Source organism: Elephantulus edwardii, unplaced genomic scaffold (assembly GCF_000299155.1).
Source record: "Elephantulus edwardii isolate Elephantulus edwardi_28Jun2011 unplaced genomic scaffold, EleEdw1.0 scaffold00201, whole genome shotgun sequence".
In the NCBI taxonomy this organism is placed as follows: Eukaryota; Metazoa; Chordata; class Mammalia; order Macroscelidea; family Macroscelididae; genus Elephantulus; species Elephantulus edwardii.
In genome coordinates this window covers 4,967,979-4,986,212 of record NW_006399951.1, presented here as the reverse complement: position 1 = coordinate 4,986,212, position 18,234 = coordinate 4,967,979, and the positions used below count along the sequence as shown (strand labels likewise).

Sequence of the window (18,234 nt, the reverse complement as noted above, 5' to 3'; positions counted from 1 at the left end):
AGAGAGAATAGTGCAACAATGAATGAGTGGAAACCCAAAATATCTGTAAATGTTTATGAAAATTAATAAAATATAATTATAGAAAAAAAACAACAAAAAAATGAATTCTTAAAAAAAGCATAAAAAAATTAATAGAAAAAACCCTCCAAAACCCAAAACCAAAACAGCACTTACCTCTTAGCATTGTGAGGATTAAATGAGACGATCTTTGTAAAAGCCCAAGCTCAGTGTCTACACAGGGCAAGTGCTCAGTGGATGATGATATGACGGTATGTCACCTGCCCCCCATTCTTAGCGAGGCAGTGTGCTCCTCCCCCATCCTCCTCCCGCAAAGGTGAGCCTCGGCCCCACCTTCACCCCTCTGTCATGTGTCAGGCTACCCAGGATACTCACTCTACTTCCTGCAGGTAAGGGCCACCTTGGAGCAGGGCTACGAGCGTCTCCACGTCCTGAACTTGGAGGTGACACTCTCGGAGCCTGGGTTAGGATGGGATGGGGGACAGAGGCGCTCAGGGTAAAAATATGTACCATGGCTCCTCCAGTTCTGAGTGCCACTTCCAGTCATGGGAGACAGAGGAATCTGGAGCAGACAGACCTGGGATCTAATCTTAGCTCCAACTCCTAGGAGCTGAGGGGCTTGGACAAAGTATTTAACCTGTCTGTGTCTCAGTCTCCTTATCAAATGGGGATAATAATACATACTACACAGGACTTCGAAAAGGAGTATTCGGAGGTAATGAGAATAAAAACATTTAGCTCAGTGCCCAGTGTATAGCAAGGAATTAATAAATAGTAGCTATTATGATTGTTGTTATGACGGATATTTTTAATCCAAGTTAAAACAAGCCTATTCCTAAAAAAAAAAAAAACACAACACCAAACAAACAAAAAAAACCCCAACAAAAAACAAACAAACAAAAAACAAGCCTATTCCTGTTCTTGCTCTGTCCCATGTCTACTTCCTCCTTATCCTCCCAGCTCCTGGTATCCTTTCTCTTACCCTCCCCTCAACATCACCTTCTTACCCCTAAGGCAATGGCCTCCCTCTCCCCAAGAGATCTGAGTATGGGATAATGGTGGGCATAAAACAATGGTGATTAACTTTTATAAAATACAGTGTATGGGAATGAATGTATGAAATACAATGCGAATGAAGGAAAGTGTGAAACACGTGTGTATGAATTTTGTATGCAAATCAGTATAAAATAATAATAATAATACAAATAAAGATACCTGAGTGTCAAGAGTCTAATCTGTGCCTCTTCTCTCTGACTGGCATTTTCCTGCAGGTTGGAGGCTCTACCAAGAACAAATCAAACATTGTCATGAGTTCAGGAATACAGGGTTTGATGGACCCAACTTCTTTCCCTGGCTGAAAATCCTATAGCAAAACTCATAGTGAATAAGCAACATCTATAGCTGTTTAAAAGTCCCTGAGGTGCCATTCAGCAAAGCAGCAGGGGGAATATCTTTTAGGCCAAACAGAACATTTATTCAAATTCCTGATCTGCCAGTTAGAGCTGTGTGGTCACTATGCAAGACATTTTACCCATCTAAGCTTTCATTTCCCCTTTTCTGAAACGGTATATTATCTGTTCTGAAATGGAACAGTATCTATAACATGCCTCTGGAAACTCTATGTGTTTTGAGAAACGATGATAGTTATAGAAAGGCTTCAAGTCTTTTGTTCTTAGGGTAGCTATGAGTCGGCTGGACTCCATGGCAATCAACAACAACAATAACATAGTATATCTATAGCATAGATATTGTGGTTGAAGATCGAATTTATTTATGATCAAGCACCCAGCAATAGGCTCAAAGTTTAAACTTAGCAATAAGAAGTTACTATTATACAAATGGTTTCCATATATGTTGTTATTATGTACCATCAAGTCACCTGGGAACCATAGCAAGCCTATATACAACAGCTCTGAAGCCTGCCTTTTGCTGAACCAGTCTCACTAATTTTGACACACCTACCCCCACTGCCCTAGTTATGGACAATGAGACCCTATATCATCTGGGGATTTCCTTCTCCTGCACAGTCCTTCCACCCTTCCGAGCATGACGTCCTTCTCCAAAGCCATGTGCCCAAAGTACGTGAGATGAAGCTTCAAAATCCTAGTCACCAAGGAGAAATTTGGTTTCACTCTCTCCAAGACAGACCTATTTGTTTTCTTAGCAGGCCATGGTAAATTCTAAACTCTTCTCCAGTACCACCATTTGAAGGCATCAGTATATACATAAGAAATTTGTGGGTTAGGGATTAGGAGCCATATGCAGGCTGTGAGAAAGCAGAACACCTCCAGATCCCTTCCTCCTAAGCCAACAGAGGAGCAGACGCTGCAAGGAAACGAAGGTATTATGAGCTAGGGGTTCACAGACTTCCAGATTCAGTTATCAGCATGACCTGGAGTTGGTGGACCTGTTCTGTACCTGTGCTGTCCTGTCTGCAGGCTACAAGTCACCTGCTTGCTGAAAAGTGAAGCTTTTACGGAAGAAGCTCAAAGACTGTCATTAGATGTCTTCAAGTTAACTATCACTCATTGCTACCCTATGAACAACAAATTGGATCCTTGCCTCTTCTTCTCTCATCCTCAGGACCTCTGCCATACTTGAGCTTGTTGTTATAGTTACTCTCTCTTGTTGACGGTCTTCTTCTCTTTTGTTGACCTTCCACGTTTCTTTTTTTTTTAATTAATGTCAATGAACATTTACAGAGATTTTGGATTTCCATTCATTCATTGTTGCACTGTTCTCCCAGCCCAGCCCACCCCACCCTCTCCGTCCACATTTCTCAGCATGATGTCCTTTTCTATGGACTGGCCCATCTGGATGACATGACCAAAGTATGTGAGACAAAGTCTCACCATGCTAACCTTGAAGGAACACCCTAGTTGCACTTCCTGCCAGACAGATTTGTTTTGACGTCTCTTTTGAAGAGTCCATAGGATATTCAATACTCTTCATCAGCCCCACAACTCCAAGGCATCAATTCCTCTTTGGTCTTCCGTATTCTTTGTCCAACTTTCAGATGCGTAAGAAGTAACTGAAAAGATCATGGATTGGATCAGCCACACATTAGTCTTTAAACTGATATCCTTGCTCTTTAAGACTTTAAAGAGGTTCTTGACAGCAGTATTCCTCAGTGCAACACATATTTAGATTTCTTGACTGTTGCCGCCATGGGTGTTCATCGTGAATTCAAGTAAAAGGAAATCATTAGCAACTTCAATCTTCTTTCCACCTATCATGATGTTGCCTATTGGTTCAGTGATGAGGAGTTTTGTTTTCTCAATGCTGAGATGTAATTCTTATTGAAGACTGTAGTTTTTGAACGTCTTCAGTTAGTGCCTCAAGTCTTCTTCATTTTTTCCAAGCCAGGTTGTATCTTCTACAAGAAATGGGTTATTGAGTTTTCCTCTGATTCTGATGTCACCTTTTTTTTCATGTAGCCTAGCTTTTGAAGAAAAGATACTACCCTGACACACAACTTTCATGATTTCCTGATGCAGTGTCTCCTTGTTCTGTTTGGACAGCTGCTTGTTGATCTCTGCAGAGGTTTTGCATGAGCACAATCAAGTGTTCTGGGCTTTATATTCTTCCTGCTTGCTGAAACTGAGGAGGACCTGAAGCACTTGCTGCAGAAGATCAAGGACTACAGCCTCTTATATGGACTGAAGCTCAACATCAAGAAAACAAAGATTCTCACCACTGGGCCAATTGGTAGCATCAGTATGAATGGTGAAGAGATTGAGATAGTTAACAGTCTTAATTTACTTGGCTCCACAGTCAACATTCTTTGTAACAGCAGTCAGGAAATCAAGAGACAAATTGCATTGGGAAAGTCGGCTGTGAGGGACCTCTCAAGAGTACTGAAGAGCAACAATGTCAGACTGGAGACTAAGGTAAGCCTGATCCTGGCTATAGTCTTAGTAATTACGTGCTATGCATCAGAGAGTTGGACAGTGAATAGGGTTGACAGAAAGAGAATTGATGCCTTTGAGCTGTGGTGCTGGAGAAGAGTGTTGAATATACCATGGACTGCTAGGAGAACAAACAGGTTTGTCCTGGAGAGGGTGAAGCCAGAATGTTCCCTGGAGTCAAGGATTCTGAAGCTTCATCTGACATACTTTGGGTGTGTTGCAAGGAGGGACTGGTCCTTGGAGAGGGACATCATGTTTGGGAGAGTGGAGGGGCGGTGAAGGAGAGGAAGACCTTTGATGAGATGGATCGATTCTGTGACTGGAGCGGTGGGAATAAGTGCATTTGAGATGGCTAGGTTGGCACAGGATAGAAGAGTATATAGAGCTCTTGTACATAGGGTCGCTATGAGTTGCAAACGACTCGATGGCACATAACAACAACAACAACAACGTCATCTATAATTTGTTATGATTTGTACACAGTTGAAGGCCTTTGCATAATTCATAAACGTAAATAAATAGCTTTTTGGTATTCTCTGCTTTGAGCCAGGATCTATCTGATATCAGTAATGACACTCTTTGTTCCATAGCTTCTTCTAGATTCATATTGAAAGTCTGGAAGTACTCTATAGATGTACTGTTTCAGTCATTTAAAAATAATCTTCAACAAGATTTTATTTGCATGTGATATTAATGACCATTGTTATTATTTGTTGTCAAGTAGGAAGCCACCCATAGCTGACACTACGGCAGGTTTTTAGAGGCAGATAATTGTATAGGAGACTGCCCACCCTTCTCCCATAGCATCTGGTGCATACGAACCACATGCCCTCAGCATTGCAGGGCAGCCTCTAACCTATTTAACTCCCTATTAGCGAGAATGCAATTGTTATTATGTAATAACGGTATTGTTAAATTATTTCCACATTCTTTTTTTTTAGATGGGAACAAGTATGGATTTCTTTCAATCAGTTGGTTAGACAATTGTCTTTCAAATTTCTTGCTGAAATTAAAGTTAAACAATAATATGTGACTAGTGGCTGCTGTGTTGGGCACCGCAGCTTGAGACAGAGTGGAAGACAGATGGGTCCTCCTGGGCTGTTGCATAGGTGAGGGAACTGAAGCTCAGAGCCAGAAGAGGCATACGATGTGTGTCCAAATGTGTGTCCAAGTCTCAGCCAGAAAGGAGCCCGGGGAAGCAGTCAGAGAGTTCTTTCAGGGCACGATGATCGCTATATGTTTGCCTGGTCAAAAATGGCCAAGGCAAGAGCCTGGAAGTCAGGCCCAGCTGGAATCCTGCCGTGTGCTACTGAGCTAACTCTGACTCACAGTGTCTCCACCTGACAGAACAGAACTACTCCAGATTTTAAACTTTCCTGGAGCAGATGACCAGAGCTCTCTCTCCACGGAGGCACTGGTGGATCTGAAATACTCCTCTTCCGGTTAGCAGCTGAGCCCTTAACCATTGCACCGCTGGGGATCCTTGGATAGTTGGGATAACCAGAATTATACCAATTGCATGGCAACAGAGTTCTAAACATGCTGAATGTATTAATTCACTTAATCATCAGAACAACTGTAAGATGCAGTACCGTAATTCCCCCTCCTTTTTCCTTCCCTAAGAGTCTCTCTCACATAGTGATGTCAGTCTCTGTCTCTTCATAACCTCACTAAGAGGCTGGCTCATCCAGAGACTTCTGGGGATGCTTCTTGGGGTTTTTAGATCTGTCAGAAAAAGTGGACGCCCTTTGCCAATTCTGGGGAATGATTCATTCTTTACAGCAGTGTCAACAGAAAGAATACCCACACTCCTGCTCTGCTTTGGGATCTCTACACCACCCTCCCCTCAGCTGCTTGAGTTCAAACTCCATCTCAGGAGGGAGCCAGCCCCTCCCCTGCCCCTGGCTTCTTCTTACCCTTGTCGCTCAGCAGTTGTCTCTGTGTATGGGGAGAGAAAGAAGACGAGCTCCTCGTCCCTGCAAGTCAGACACCGAGCCATGAAACCCGTGGAGAAAAATGTTCCCAATTAAGCAAGCCAAGACTTGATGACTCCTGTAAGAATGCTTTGAAACTGAAGGGAAGCAATTTTTATCAGAAATGGAAGAAAATGTGAGAACACTGAGAATTTTCACTTGTATGAGTGTTTTAGGATTAAGGTAGCCATCCATTTCATAGCCCAAACAGGTAGAGTGGGTTCAGCACCATGGAGAGCAACACACGACTCTGGCATTTGCTGATTTGCTGATCTGTAGATTTGATGATTCATTTATCCATCGGCCCAGCCATCACCATTAATTTACTAGGTGCCAGGCCCAGACGAGGCTCTCGAGATAACAGTTCTGTGAGTTGGACATGCATACGTAGGTCTTACAGATAAGGTGTCTCTCTCTCACCCACCCTCTCGTCCCCTCATATCATGATCTGTTCCTTCTGCTCACCTGGCCTGCAGCATCCTGATGGTCGGGCATAGAACTGCCGTCTTTACTAAGCTGAGTAGGGTTGATACAGAGATGATGTTGTGGCTCAGGCTGCAGGGTTGTGACAAAATGTCAAGAGTTAATGAATCATCCCCCCTGTAGAGCCCAGTCTGTCCTTTTTTTTAATTTTTTATTTTATTATTTTTGTGTGAGTGTACCGTCAAATCAGATCTGACTGGTACAGGAGGAGACTGCCCCTCCTTCCCCGGCAGAGCATCTGGTGGATTCGAACCCTGCGCCTCTCAGATTGTAGTTGCACCTCCTTGCCACTAGGCCACCAGAGCTCCCCTGCCCAGTCCGTCCTTGTTCTGTAAGGGCAGATGCACAGGGTGCAGGACTAGCCCGGGGAGGGTGGAGAGCTGCTTACTTCAGTTCCTGGAGCCTCTGCAGGTGAGGGAGCACACTCATGACACTCAGCACCTCCTGGTCCTTGAGCTGGTTGTTCTGCAAACTGCAGGAAGACAGAAGACCGTGCAGAACAGATTGCAGCACTGAGGTTGGGGCACTGGGGAACCCCAGTTAGAAAGTGCCAGGCATGACTTCTCTCCAAGAGCAAACACAAGACAAGGGCTCAAAGAAGGTGGAAGACCTGCTCCCCAGCATCCAGCTAGAAAGAGTTATACTCTGTCGATCTTATTTCTATGTGGCCCAAAGGATTGAGGCTGTGAAGGCCTCGGAACGTGGAATGTGGAGATTTATGGCTGGAATGAACGCACTGTTCGCCCCTGAAGTATTCACATGGTTTCCAAACCGGGGAGCTGGAGAATCCACATCCAGCATCAGCTTTGGTCCTGATCCACTCAGAACCCAAAGTCACAGCCCTCACTAATTTCATTTACCCCATCTGTTGGGAGTTAATGACCAAGTAGCTCATTGAGAGCAGTAGCTGGGTGACAGGAGAAAAGACTGAGGTGTCTTTTGATCAGTAATGAAAGTTAAGTGCCCACAGGTTCAACGTTTCTTAACTCCTTTCTGATCAGAGTCATTGTTGCACAAAGGCACTTGGCCTGAGTGTCACAGGGGTCTGTGGTCCAGCTCTTGCTCCTCTCAATAAGGCTGCATTTGCTGATGAAGGAGCTTTGTATAAGTCCCACAGAGGCGCCACCTAAAAGAGCAGTCATTCCGCCTGTGATCTGCTGAGAAGGGTCTCTGGCTTCACTTTGCCCCAGATCACTCAGACCTGGGGCAGAGGTTCATTTGTGCCTATCTGCTTGCGTTACTATGCCAACCTCTAAATGCACATGAGATTCTAACTGTGCACACATGTATGTGCTAGATATGTGCACACCTATAAATGTGCATGTGTGAGGGGAATACCCCTGAGCAGATGAGTGTGTATTTCTGTGCAAATGCGTATCCATGTATGCCTGAATGTTAAGGCATGTGTTTCGTACATTTAAGAGGATACACAGTGCCCGACACTCCCTGACACATTGCTACACCTTCTCTTAGGGTCACAGGAAGAGAGGAGTGACATCAGAACCCATCCTCCTTTAAGATGTCCCTTAAAACATTCCATGAGAGAAGCACCCGCGTAGGATCTGAAGGAGGCCTGTGTTTGCATTCAGCCTTTTCCAGTTCTAGTGTAGACACCTCTCCTCTCTTGACCTCACGAGACAATCAGACCAGTCCAAGACGGAAGACGCAGGGTCAAGCCCGGACTCAAGGGGAGATCCGGGGCCTGAACAGTGATTCCCTCTCCCAGTCAGTGATCCGCCAGAAGGAGCTCACCTGATCTCCTCCAGCTGTGGACAGAGTGCCACAACTTGTACCAGATGGCTGAGGCCTTTGGCGGTTATCTTACTTCCTGTTAACCTGCATGACATGGAAAGACAGTGAGAAGGAATGGAGAGGGGCGTGGGGATGGGGAGGCAGGACTGTTTAGGGATCTGGCCTGTAGGGCTGTGAGGGGGGAATGCCAGACCTCCCGAGTGGGAGACCTCTCTGGGTTCCAAGCCCATGCTCACCCCAGCTTCTGCAGACCCTTCATCGTCGGCAAGGTCCTGGAGAGGGCTTCTGCAAAGGCGTCCCCACACTTCCTGCTCTTAAAACTGACACAGGAAGAGACGAGTTGTGGAGGGTCAGTCCCAGGCACGACTCACAACAGCAGAACTGAGCAGTGTCTGTCCTGACATTGTCACCCATTCCCTCCTCTGACAGATGGAAATTAATATTTTCAGTAGTTGGCATAGAACAAGGTGGTGGTGGTGGGGAATGTCCAAGAAAACAAAACCTTATCAAACAAACAAACAAACACCTCCCCAGTTTGTTGCCATTAAGTCAGCCCTTGACTCCCAGTGATACCATTTGTGACAGCATAGAACAACTCATAGTCCCATCAACAAATGAATGGATAGAGAAGCTGTGGTATATTCACACAATGGAATATTATGCAGCATTGAAAAACAAGGAACTCATGAAATATTATACAAAATGGGTGGCCCTGGAGGACATTATACTGAGTGAAAGATCTCAGTCACAAAAGGACAAATATTGCATACGGCCACTGTTGTAAAATGGGACTGACATCGGGGTTGAGGGAAGACAGAGAAGGAGGGGAGGAATGATGTAGATTGCATTGAAACAGATGAGGGAAAGAACTGTTTAAAAGGGATATATGATTGGGTATTATTGTCATGACAGGCGTCCAGAATGAAGGCTGCACAGTGGAGTGGACTTGGGGGGAGGGAGTGCATAAAAATGAAAGAGTTTTTCTTTTACTTTTCAAGGAGAAGAGTGAATTGGGGGGTAGGGGGTGGGCAGGGAGAAAAATGAAACAATGAATGATTGGAAACTCTAAGTCTTTGTAAACTTTCATTAAAATGAATAAAATTTTTTAAAAAGACCTTAAAACCCCCCCAAAAAACTGCTCCGTAGAGTTTTCTCAGTTGTAATCTTTACAGAAACATTACTGAACCTTTTTCCTGAGGCATTTCTGGGAGAGTTTGAACTGCCAACACTTACACGGGGAGTTTAGTACAAACCACACCATCCAATGAGCTACACTCACGGCAGAATAACTGTCGACCAAGAGCCATTCTGTGCTTCATCCGTACAAGCAGCACAAGAGCTGAGAACCTGGTTACTCAGTCAGTTAAGCCATTTCCTAGGCTCCTCTGAAGCTCACTGTGGCCTGTAACTACGTCCTGGCCCATGGCATGGTGGTGGAAGCCATGTGTTCTCCTTCCAGATCTGAGCTTTAATGACTGGGAAAGCATCTTACCCATTCTCTCTCTCTCCCCCATCTCCCACACCAGACCACAACAATGTCCTGCAGTAACCACATATCAGGATGTCCGAGGAGATGGCACAAGAACAGGCAGGGCCTGGGTCCCTGCTTGACCACATGAAACTGAACCCTGTTACTAACCTGGACTATGTAACCTTGAACTACTCCATCACAGCAGAAAGAAATGAGCACATTTTAAGGCCCTGTGATTTGTGGGTTTGTTATTACAGCTTCACCTTGCCCAAACTCTTACACACGTGCCAGACACTAATAATACTTGTCATGCATTGTTGTGGCTCTGGGAGGTACAATCATTTCTTCCTTTGAGAAATGAAGAAACAGGCTGAGAAACTCTGCCCCCAGGAGCACAGCCCGTGACAGAAAGCAGGTAAGCAAGAGTCTCTAACTGGACCAGAAATCCTTCTGAAGGATAGAGCTTCTTTTGTATTCCGAGGCCAGGGGAAGGGAAAGATTCTTCTGTTCAGATACTCAATATTCTTACCAGATCCCCTTCAGTAGTGTCTGCCTGACCAGTTGGCCTCCACTGTCTGAGTCACCCCCTCTCCGCCAAGCCCTTGTTTGTCCCCCCCTTTCCTCTCACCTGAGATTCTCCACCTGCCCACAGTCCAGTAGGGCCTCTGGGCAGTGAGGCTCCAGAGGGCAACCATCAAAGTCCAGGTGGATGGGGGCATCCCGGAAGCCCAGGATCTTGGCCAGAGCAGCCAGGTCAACGTAGGTCAGGGGAAAATTGTAGAAAGACAGTCTGTGGTCGAGTCTTTGAGCAGTGAGCTGGGCTAACTCTTTCTCCTCCGTCTCACACACACAATGACACAGCTTTATAACCTTTGGTCCCCTGAGCCTGCGGGCAGCCAGCTTCCCTAAGGCCTGGACGACAGCCGCCTGTCTGGCGCCCACCCAGCTCTCAGCCTGCTGTGCCAGGCGGCTGAGGAAGGGGCGACAGGTGTGGGACGCCAGGCCTGCTAAAAAGGTGGGTAGGTGATCTAAGAGGCTCAATCTAGAATTGGTCCGAAGCACCCAGTGGGAATGGAGGGTGATATAATGGGAGAGTTTTTTTCTGTCCACTTTGGGGCTGGCCAGAAGCTGCAGAGCGGCAAAGAACTCCTGGAGGCTCAGATGGGCAAAGGCATAGCCTGTCTCCTGGTGTCCAGGGCCTCTGTGGATCCAGAAGGATGTCAGGAGGTTGTGGGCAGCCCCAAAGGCCATCACAGCTGGAGGGATGTCTTTCACATAGAAGATGACTTTCCCGGATTCTAGGCCCCTCAAAGCCACCTCCCCAAGGCCCAGGAAGCAACTGTGTTGGCTGAGGGGAAGCACCATCTGCACATAGAGCTGTGTAACAGTGGGCAGGAGCGCAGCAGCCCGGCCCGAGGAGGCTTCAGGAAGCAACTGTTGGAGGCAGAGGCAGGCCACCCGGCACAGGGCAGGCACGGCACACATGCTCCCGAGGTGCCCGGATGCCCGCACTTCTGCCAGGGCCGCTGCCTGCAATGACTCGTCCCTGAAGAAGCAGCGCACGTACTCCTCCACCCTCAGCTTGTCGAAACCCCACATAAGCACCCTGACTGCATCCACGGGCAGGCAGGAGGGCAGTTTCCCTGGACGGGACGTGGCCATCACCCAGCAGCCAGGGAGAAGGGTCCCGTCACAAAGGCCGGAGAAGAGGTCGAAAGGCAGGCTTGGGGCGTCAAGGTCTTTGGGCTTCTTTCTTGTGGAGCAAGACAAGAGGGCCTCGTCCAGTCCATCAAAGATAAACAGGACACGGTGAGCATTCTCCTCCAGGTACTGGAAGACGGCATCGGCTCCTGACCTGGGGCTCAGGTGGACATCGAAGAGGAGCTGCGGCAGGGTCAGGAGATCTGTGATCAGGTTCAGCTGGCGGAACTCGAAGAGAAACACGGCCTCGAAGTGGTCCAGCTGGCCGTCGGCCCACTGCTGGCAGAGCCTGTGTGCCAGGGTGGTCTTGCCCATGCCCGCCGTCCCCAGGACCATGACGACTCTGCGGCTCTTCTCTGCCTTGGTGTTGAAGAGGTCCCAGATGTCATCGTCTGCCTTGGCAGCCCCCGTAGCAGCTTCCTCGTGCACGTCTAAGGGTGCCGTGACCCCACTCCTCTGCAGGATTGGGTTGACGTGGAAGGACAGGGGCGGTGCTGACTTGGTGGGTTCACTGTCATAGCGCTGCTGGGTGGAGGTCCTCAGAAACTGCAGGTACTGCCTGGCCAACTCTGCAGAGGGAGGGAGGGAGGTGGGATGAGGGCTGGAGCACCCCTTCATACTTCATAGTACGAGGATACTGGGGTCCCCACTGCACCTATTGGGGGCAGGGGGTAAGAGGACGCAAGAGCACAGCCAGAAGGAATTTGTCCTGCACAACCCTGAGTGGCTAACAAAACCACTAGCTCTGAAGTCATTTGAACTGGGAAGTAAAAAAGGGGAGATCCCAATGATGGTGGCTCTGTTTTGCAATAATCATTAGTATTTTACAGTTTCCAATGTGATGAGGAGGGGATGTCACTTAAGAGTGACAGACACCACTTAAGAGGAAAATCAACCTCTTACGTGATATCTGAGTAACCTGTGTGTCTCCTTCCACAGTGACAGTTCCCACGTGTCCAGGGGCACATTCAAGATGGTTACCAACCTTGTGGGCACACGTACTGACCCACTGGGTCCAGACCAAGTTGGCAAGGAGCCCTGCTGTGGCCAAGGGTGATCTCTGAATTGCTAGGTCACTGGGTGGTGGCGCTGGGGAAGGATTGAGGTCACTGCCAGGGACACTGGGTGTGGGGACACTGGATGTCGGGACACTGGGTGTGGCAGCCTGCTCTCTATAGCTGTGACTTCTCTGACCACTTATGAACATGCCGCTGGGATAACTGGATAAGAATTAGGGCTGTTCTGGACAAAGTGGTCGTGAACGAGACAATCTCCTTTATGTCCTCAGGCCTGGCCAGCCCTCAGCAGCCTGAATGTCTCCCACGGGTCCCAGAACCTCCTCCTTGGGAAATTCTCCCAGGCACTGCCATTATTTCTCACTCCACTCCAATGAGGCCCGTGAGGGCTTGGGCCTGAGACCACAGTGGTCACTACTGTGGCGCTCTCTCAACCTTGATTGTGTGGGCCTGTCACTGGGTAAGCCTGGATTACTGGGCTGTGTTCTGCTGGGGAACTTCTGGCTCCTTCGGTTAAGCCGTTTCTGTACAAGTCTCCTTCGTGATTGACTGTGGAGGTGCGGATGGGAGAGGGAAGGAAGCTTACCTACCAGACCCAGCCCTCCCCTCTGACCACCCAGGCTTCCAGGGGCTTGCCAGCAAGACACAGAGCCCACACGACCTGCATTCTGGCCCCAGAGCAGTCCAGTCCCTGAGTCCGGATACTCACCCAGCTGCTGCATCTTACACTGCTTCCTACGGGGTGAGGACCCACAGCTCTGATGGGGCCGCTTGAGGTCTGAAAAGATAGAAGAAAGAGACAGAGGGGTGAGGTCTAGAGTCTGAACATGAGGGGTGCCTAGCACCTTAGGGGCGCTCCATGCACTAAGAGGTGCCAGGCTGGCACAGGTATGCACACTGTAGGACTGGGAGAAAGTGGGCGTTAGGCCAGGCTGCACAACACACGCTTCTGTTTACAGGAAGGGGTCTCAGTGGTGGTAGGACCAGATGATGGAGACGTCGGGGGCTCTGAGTCTGGGAGTCAGGAAGTATGCTCATTGCCAGCCCCAAGCACGGAACAGCTCTTTCTTCACCAGGGAAGCATCGATCTCTACTGAGGCCTCTGCTGACATTACCAGCCAGGCTCCGAAAGGGCTCTCTGGGACCAGCCACCCTCCTCCTGTGTTGTGTGTTCCGACCACCCTCTCTCCCACCGCCATCTCTCATTTCCTCCAATGTTTTCAGGAGTTGTTATCTTGTCGCGTAGGTTTTCAGAGTCACTGGAAAGACTTGCTGGAAAATGTTAGAAAAGGAAGAAAGAAGGAAAACAAGAAAGAGGAATGAGAGAAAGGAGGGCAGGCAGGATAGGAACAGGGCCTACAGAAGAGTTTTTTTACACGGTAGACCAGGATACAACTACAGCCAGCCACAAGCAACTGTTCTAAACAAAGCCAGGAGCTCGACTCTAGCACCCTTGTATTTCCACGTGTTAACTTCTTCACTACTGGACTGCATGGAGGTCTGAGGTCCTGAGGAGGTACTGGACCCAGTCTGAGAGAATTTAGTATTTTAACAAGGGACTCTCTGGTAGAATATCAGTACCAGTTAGACCTGGCCACAAGGTAAGTGGGTGGGGTCAGAGGAAACAGCGTTAGAACGAGGGATGCTTTCCATTAAAACTCAGTGATGGGGGAGCTCTGGTGGCCTAGTGGCAGGAAGCTGCACTGCAATCCCAGAGGTGCACGTGCATGGTTCAAATCCACCAGATGCTCTGCTGGAGAAGGAGGGACAATCTCCTCCTGTACCAGTCAGATCCGATTTGACAGTACACACACACTAAAATAAAGTAAAGTCCAGTGATGTTACCACCAACAGCTACAATGAAAAAGTCATTACTTTTAAAGACATAGAGGATCTAATAACAGAATGAGGTGAGTTTTGACTATAGGGTCTACATATGTGGTTAAAGTATTCATAGGTGTTTAAAGTATTCATGGTTATAAAGTATTCACAAGGTCCCTAGGCTGAAGTGACAGGGAGTGACAACAGGCTTTCCCAAGGGAAAGGGAATTCTCAGGCAATCTGTTCATGGCTGGCAGCTGACACATTTTAAGAGTCTTCCAGGAGGAGGCAGCTTTGGCCCCTGGGAACAGGCATCAGCATCAGCCACAGCCTTGAAAGAGACCGAGGAGGAAGAGGTGGGGCCACGTGCAAACTGACTGGGGATGAGAAAGCTGGTTTGCGGGAAACGGCTGGATCCAGTCTATCCTCATCATCCTCTAGGTCTGACGGGGCACTCAGTGCTAATACTCTTCCCCGCCCCCCACCTCAGTCCCAGGGCTCACCATGGTGGGGCTGAGATCCCGGGCAACTTTCCTCAACAGCACCGAGTTCGCTGGAAAACCCTGAAAGAGAGGAGGAACACAGTGCATTATGGGAGTGCAGGGGGATCCTTTGGGATCAGCTGTAGCCTGCTGGTTAGCTTAGGGCTCAATCTGCAGTGTGGATACCGAGAGACGTTCCCTCTGTGGAGGGGAACACTGGTGAGAGCCTTGAAGGGAGGGGTGGGCAAAAATGTGTGTGCATATGCACGTGACCTCAGTGTCCTGTGTGTCCTCCACAGGGCTAAGCCAACAGAAGGTGCCCAAGAAATGCCCACTGAAGGGAATGCCTGCTCATCAGTGGAGTCAGAGGACTCTCCCAGTGATTGCATCTGATCAACCTTCAAAAAAGAAATGTCGTGGCAATGATGGGTTATTTGGGAATTTTTGGCTTCAAGCGTTAGCTGGTCCTTTCTCTTCTTGCATTCTGATTCCCAGGGCTACCAGGGTAGGGCTAGGTGGTGGAGGAGTACCCTAGGCCTTCAGATTATTCTTCTAAGGGATTTGATCTGGGAAGTGCCAGGAATCATGGAATTCAGTTCCTAGCTAAGTGGTATGCTTTTTCAAGCGGGTCTCTGAACTTCCCAGGGTCTCCCATGGCTTCCCATGACACGAGGGCTAGGATGGATGCTTTGCCCCTCTGACCCTGTCCTCACCGTCTATGTGGCCCCAGACACTCAGCAGTGGCACCTCCAGCTCCAGCGGCACCTCCAGCTCCATACACACACAGTGGATGAATGCCTCCCAGGTCTCCAAACCTCGGGCATGGAGTCTGCAGAGCTGTTGGATGACCCTCTGTTCAGGGTCCGGGGCCTTGTTGCTGGAGCCCAGGTCCATGCTGGGGAGGAAGAACTTCACCTTGGCATTGAGCCATTCTGAGTGCTTGCTGAGCAGAGTCACGAGACAGCTCCATAGGTTGCTGGTGCCCAACTGAAGACTAACGAGGTCCATGAGGAACTGGCCCTGTGGGAACACGGTAGGCAGGAGAGCAGGCGGGCAAGTGAGTTACAGAAGGGCAGGGAAAGCAGCTTACAAGACAGGTGAACTGGAGGGCAAGTGGGAGGTTAGTTAAGAACCAACGGCACATCCAAGGAGCAGAGGAGAGGCAAGTAAGTGGACCTTCCATGGAGTCTCAGTGCTTTTGTCCAGTATTGGTCCCAGGGTGAATCTGCCCTCCCCACTCACTCTTTCCTTATCTGTGCCAATGTTCTAACTCTTTGGAATAATCCAGTCCACCTTTTTTGTTTGTTTGTTGGTTTTTTATTAATAATCTTCTGAAGATACTTTACTAATTCATGTTCCCATAGTTCTATCTGTATCCGGGCAATCTCAGGACAGAGATAACTAGTCCTCCCCAAATCTGTTCCTTCTTCCTGAGCAACAGGACCCCAGAATATTCCCTGGTTACCTGGAATAAAGACTCTGTTTCTCAGCCTCCTTTTCGGTTAGATGTAGCCATGTACTAAGCATTGGCTAACGGAATGTAAGCAGAACCGTATATTCACTGCTTCTTCTTCTTGACTGGATGCTGATAGGATGAGTGGACTTGGGTAGCTATGACGGACCATGGTGTGGAAACTGGTTCTGGGGAAAGTAAAGAGTAAAGTGGTCCACCTTAGAGTCACTGTCTTTGAACTTTTATTACATAGAGGGAAAGACACTTCTATTTTATTTAAACCACTGTTGTTAGGACTTTTCTGTTAGAGTGAAATATAATCCTAGGTAATAGAAACCACTTGGAACCAGCAGCCAGAAAATTAAAAGATGAATTACATTGGGAAAGCCTGCTGTCAGAGACCTCTCCAAAGTAATGAAGAGCAATGATGTCAGTCTGGAGACTAAGGTGCGCCTGATACAGGCCATGGTCTTTACAATCACATGTTATGCATCAGAGAGCTGGACAATGACTAGGGATGATAGAAGGAGAGTCGATGCCTTTGAGTTTTGGTGCTGGAGAATAGTATTGAATCTATCATGGACTGCTAGGAGAACAAACAAGTTCGTCCTGGAGAGGGTGAAGCCAGGCTGGTCCTTGGAGACAAAGATAGCAAAGCTTCATCTCTCATCCTTTGGACATATCGCTAGACTATTTCTTGGAAAAGGACATCATGCTTATAAAGATGGAGGGTCAGTGAAGGAGAGGAAGACCCTCAACGAGATGAACTGACAGGGTAACTTCAGCAACGGGCTCTAGTGTGTCAGAGATGATGAGGATGGTACAGGACAGGGCTCAGGTTGGTATGTGTCGTACTCAACTCAATGGCACCGACAAGGACAGCAACAACTAACTCAAGGTTGGCGGTTTGAACCCACCCAGCAGCACCAAGGAAGAAATGCCTGGTGCTGTGTTTCCGTAAAGATTACAGCCAACTGAACCTCATGGAGCTCAGCTCTAGTATTTAACACAGGGGGCTGCCATCAGTCACAACTGAGTCAAAAGTAATAGGTTTGGGTGCTGGCATTGTTATCATTATTATTGATTATTAACAAGCGTTGAGGACTCTCCTTCATAGGGCCGCCATGAGTCGCCTGTGACTTGATGGCACTTAACAACAATAACATCAACACAGAGAAAGAGATCAGCTGGCCCAGTGGACAGAAAGCGATGCTACCAAGCCAAAGGTGGGTGACTTTTAATCCACGGCCCTCAGGCCTGTCTTTCATTGTCTTTGTTCTGACATTCCTCTAGGTCGTATAGCCCTGGTGTGTCCACGTACAGAGGTAACTTGTGGTTGCTGTGAGGCTGAACACTGTGACACTGATGTGTCAAATGTGTTAATGGTTGGTTACTAAATGAGGACAGTGTTTGGTGGAGCTCCCCGATTAAAACAAGCTTGGAAGCAGAAGTGGCATCCACTTCCGTAATAGCTCGCCTCCGGAAACTCTGTGAATCTGGAAAAAGGATGAGAGACACACAAGTGTTGAGGGCCCTCCTTCATAGGGTCGCGATGAGTTGCCTGCGACTCGATGGCACTTAACAACAACAGCAGCAACATTATTGCTGTTTCCTAGCACATGATAGGAGGAAAGAAAGAACGGATGGGAATGAGAATCTGGAGCTGAGAGAGAAAATTTTCTTGCTGTGGTTCTCTCAACTTTTCTCATCCTGACTGTCAAGGCTTGGGTTAAAGGATGTGTGTCCAGAAGCCCTGACAAGTGTCCTGGTTTGTCAGGTCCCATCTGCACCAGGGGTTTACCAGTTGTCCCACCTACCACATCTGGAAGAACCAGAGATAGGCTCAGAGTGTGGAGAGCTGGAAGCCCTGTCCTCACAATGCTGGCACTTCCCCGGGTCCCTCCCGGGCTGCGGTAGGAAGAAAGGAGGGCAAATAAAAGGGCCTGAGGGAAAGACTGAACATGGCTGTGAGACCTGAAATGACAAGACCATAGCAGGCTAACTTCAGACTCAGAAGGGACGTGGTTGGTGTGGATCATAAGAAAGGTATTCCAGGCCTGACAGCAGCCATTAATGTGTGGACCCAAATATAGCTTGTGTGTCATCATGAGGCCGGACACGATGCCACTGGTATTTCAAATATCAGCAGCGTCAGT

At 48.1% G+C, this 18,234-nt stretch overlaps 1 protein-coding gene across 1 annotated transcript in view; it reads right to left on the bottom strand.

Annotated features, from left to right (window-relative positions):
• The window catches only part of NLRC5 (NLR family, CARD domain containing 5), a 99,920-nt gene extending 84,287 nt beyond the window's left edge, over window positions 1-15,633 (bottom strand). Inside the window, exons 1-11 of the mRNA XM_006897140.1 lie at window positions 15,339-15,633; window positions 14,647-14,706; window positions 13,032-13,100; window positions 10,234-11,875; window positions 8,371-8,454; window positions 8,135-8,218; window positions 6,771-6,854; window positions 6,365-6,454; window positions 5,843-5,902; window positions 1,234-1,299; window positions 394-477 (exon numbers count right to left, since the gene is read on the bottom strand). Of these exons, the coding sequence (XP_006897202.1) occupies window positions 394-477; window positions 1,234-1,299; window positions 5,843-5,902; window positions 6,365-6,454; window positions 6,771-6,854; window positions 8,135-8,218; window positions 8,371-8,454; window positions 10,234-11,875; window positions 13,032-13,100; window positions 14,647-14,706; window positions 15,339-15,633 (2,618 nt within the window). The remainder of the gene's footprint in view (window positions 1-393; window positions 478-1,233; window positions 1,300-5,842; window positions 5,903-6,364; window positions 6,455-6,770; window positions 6,855-8,134; window positions 8,219-8,370; window positions 8,455-10,233; window positions 11,876-13,031; window positions 13,101-14,646; window positions 14,707-15,338) is intronic.
• Between the last annotated feature and the right edge of the window lie 2,601 nt (window positions 15,634-18,234).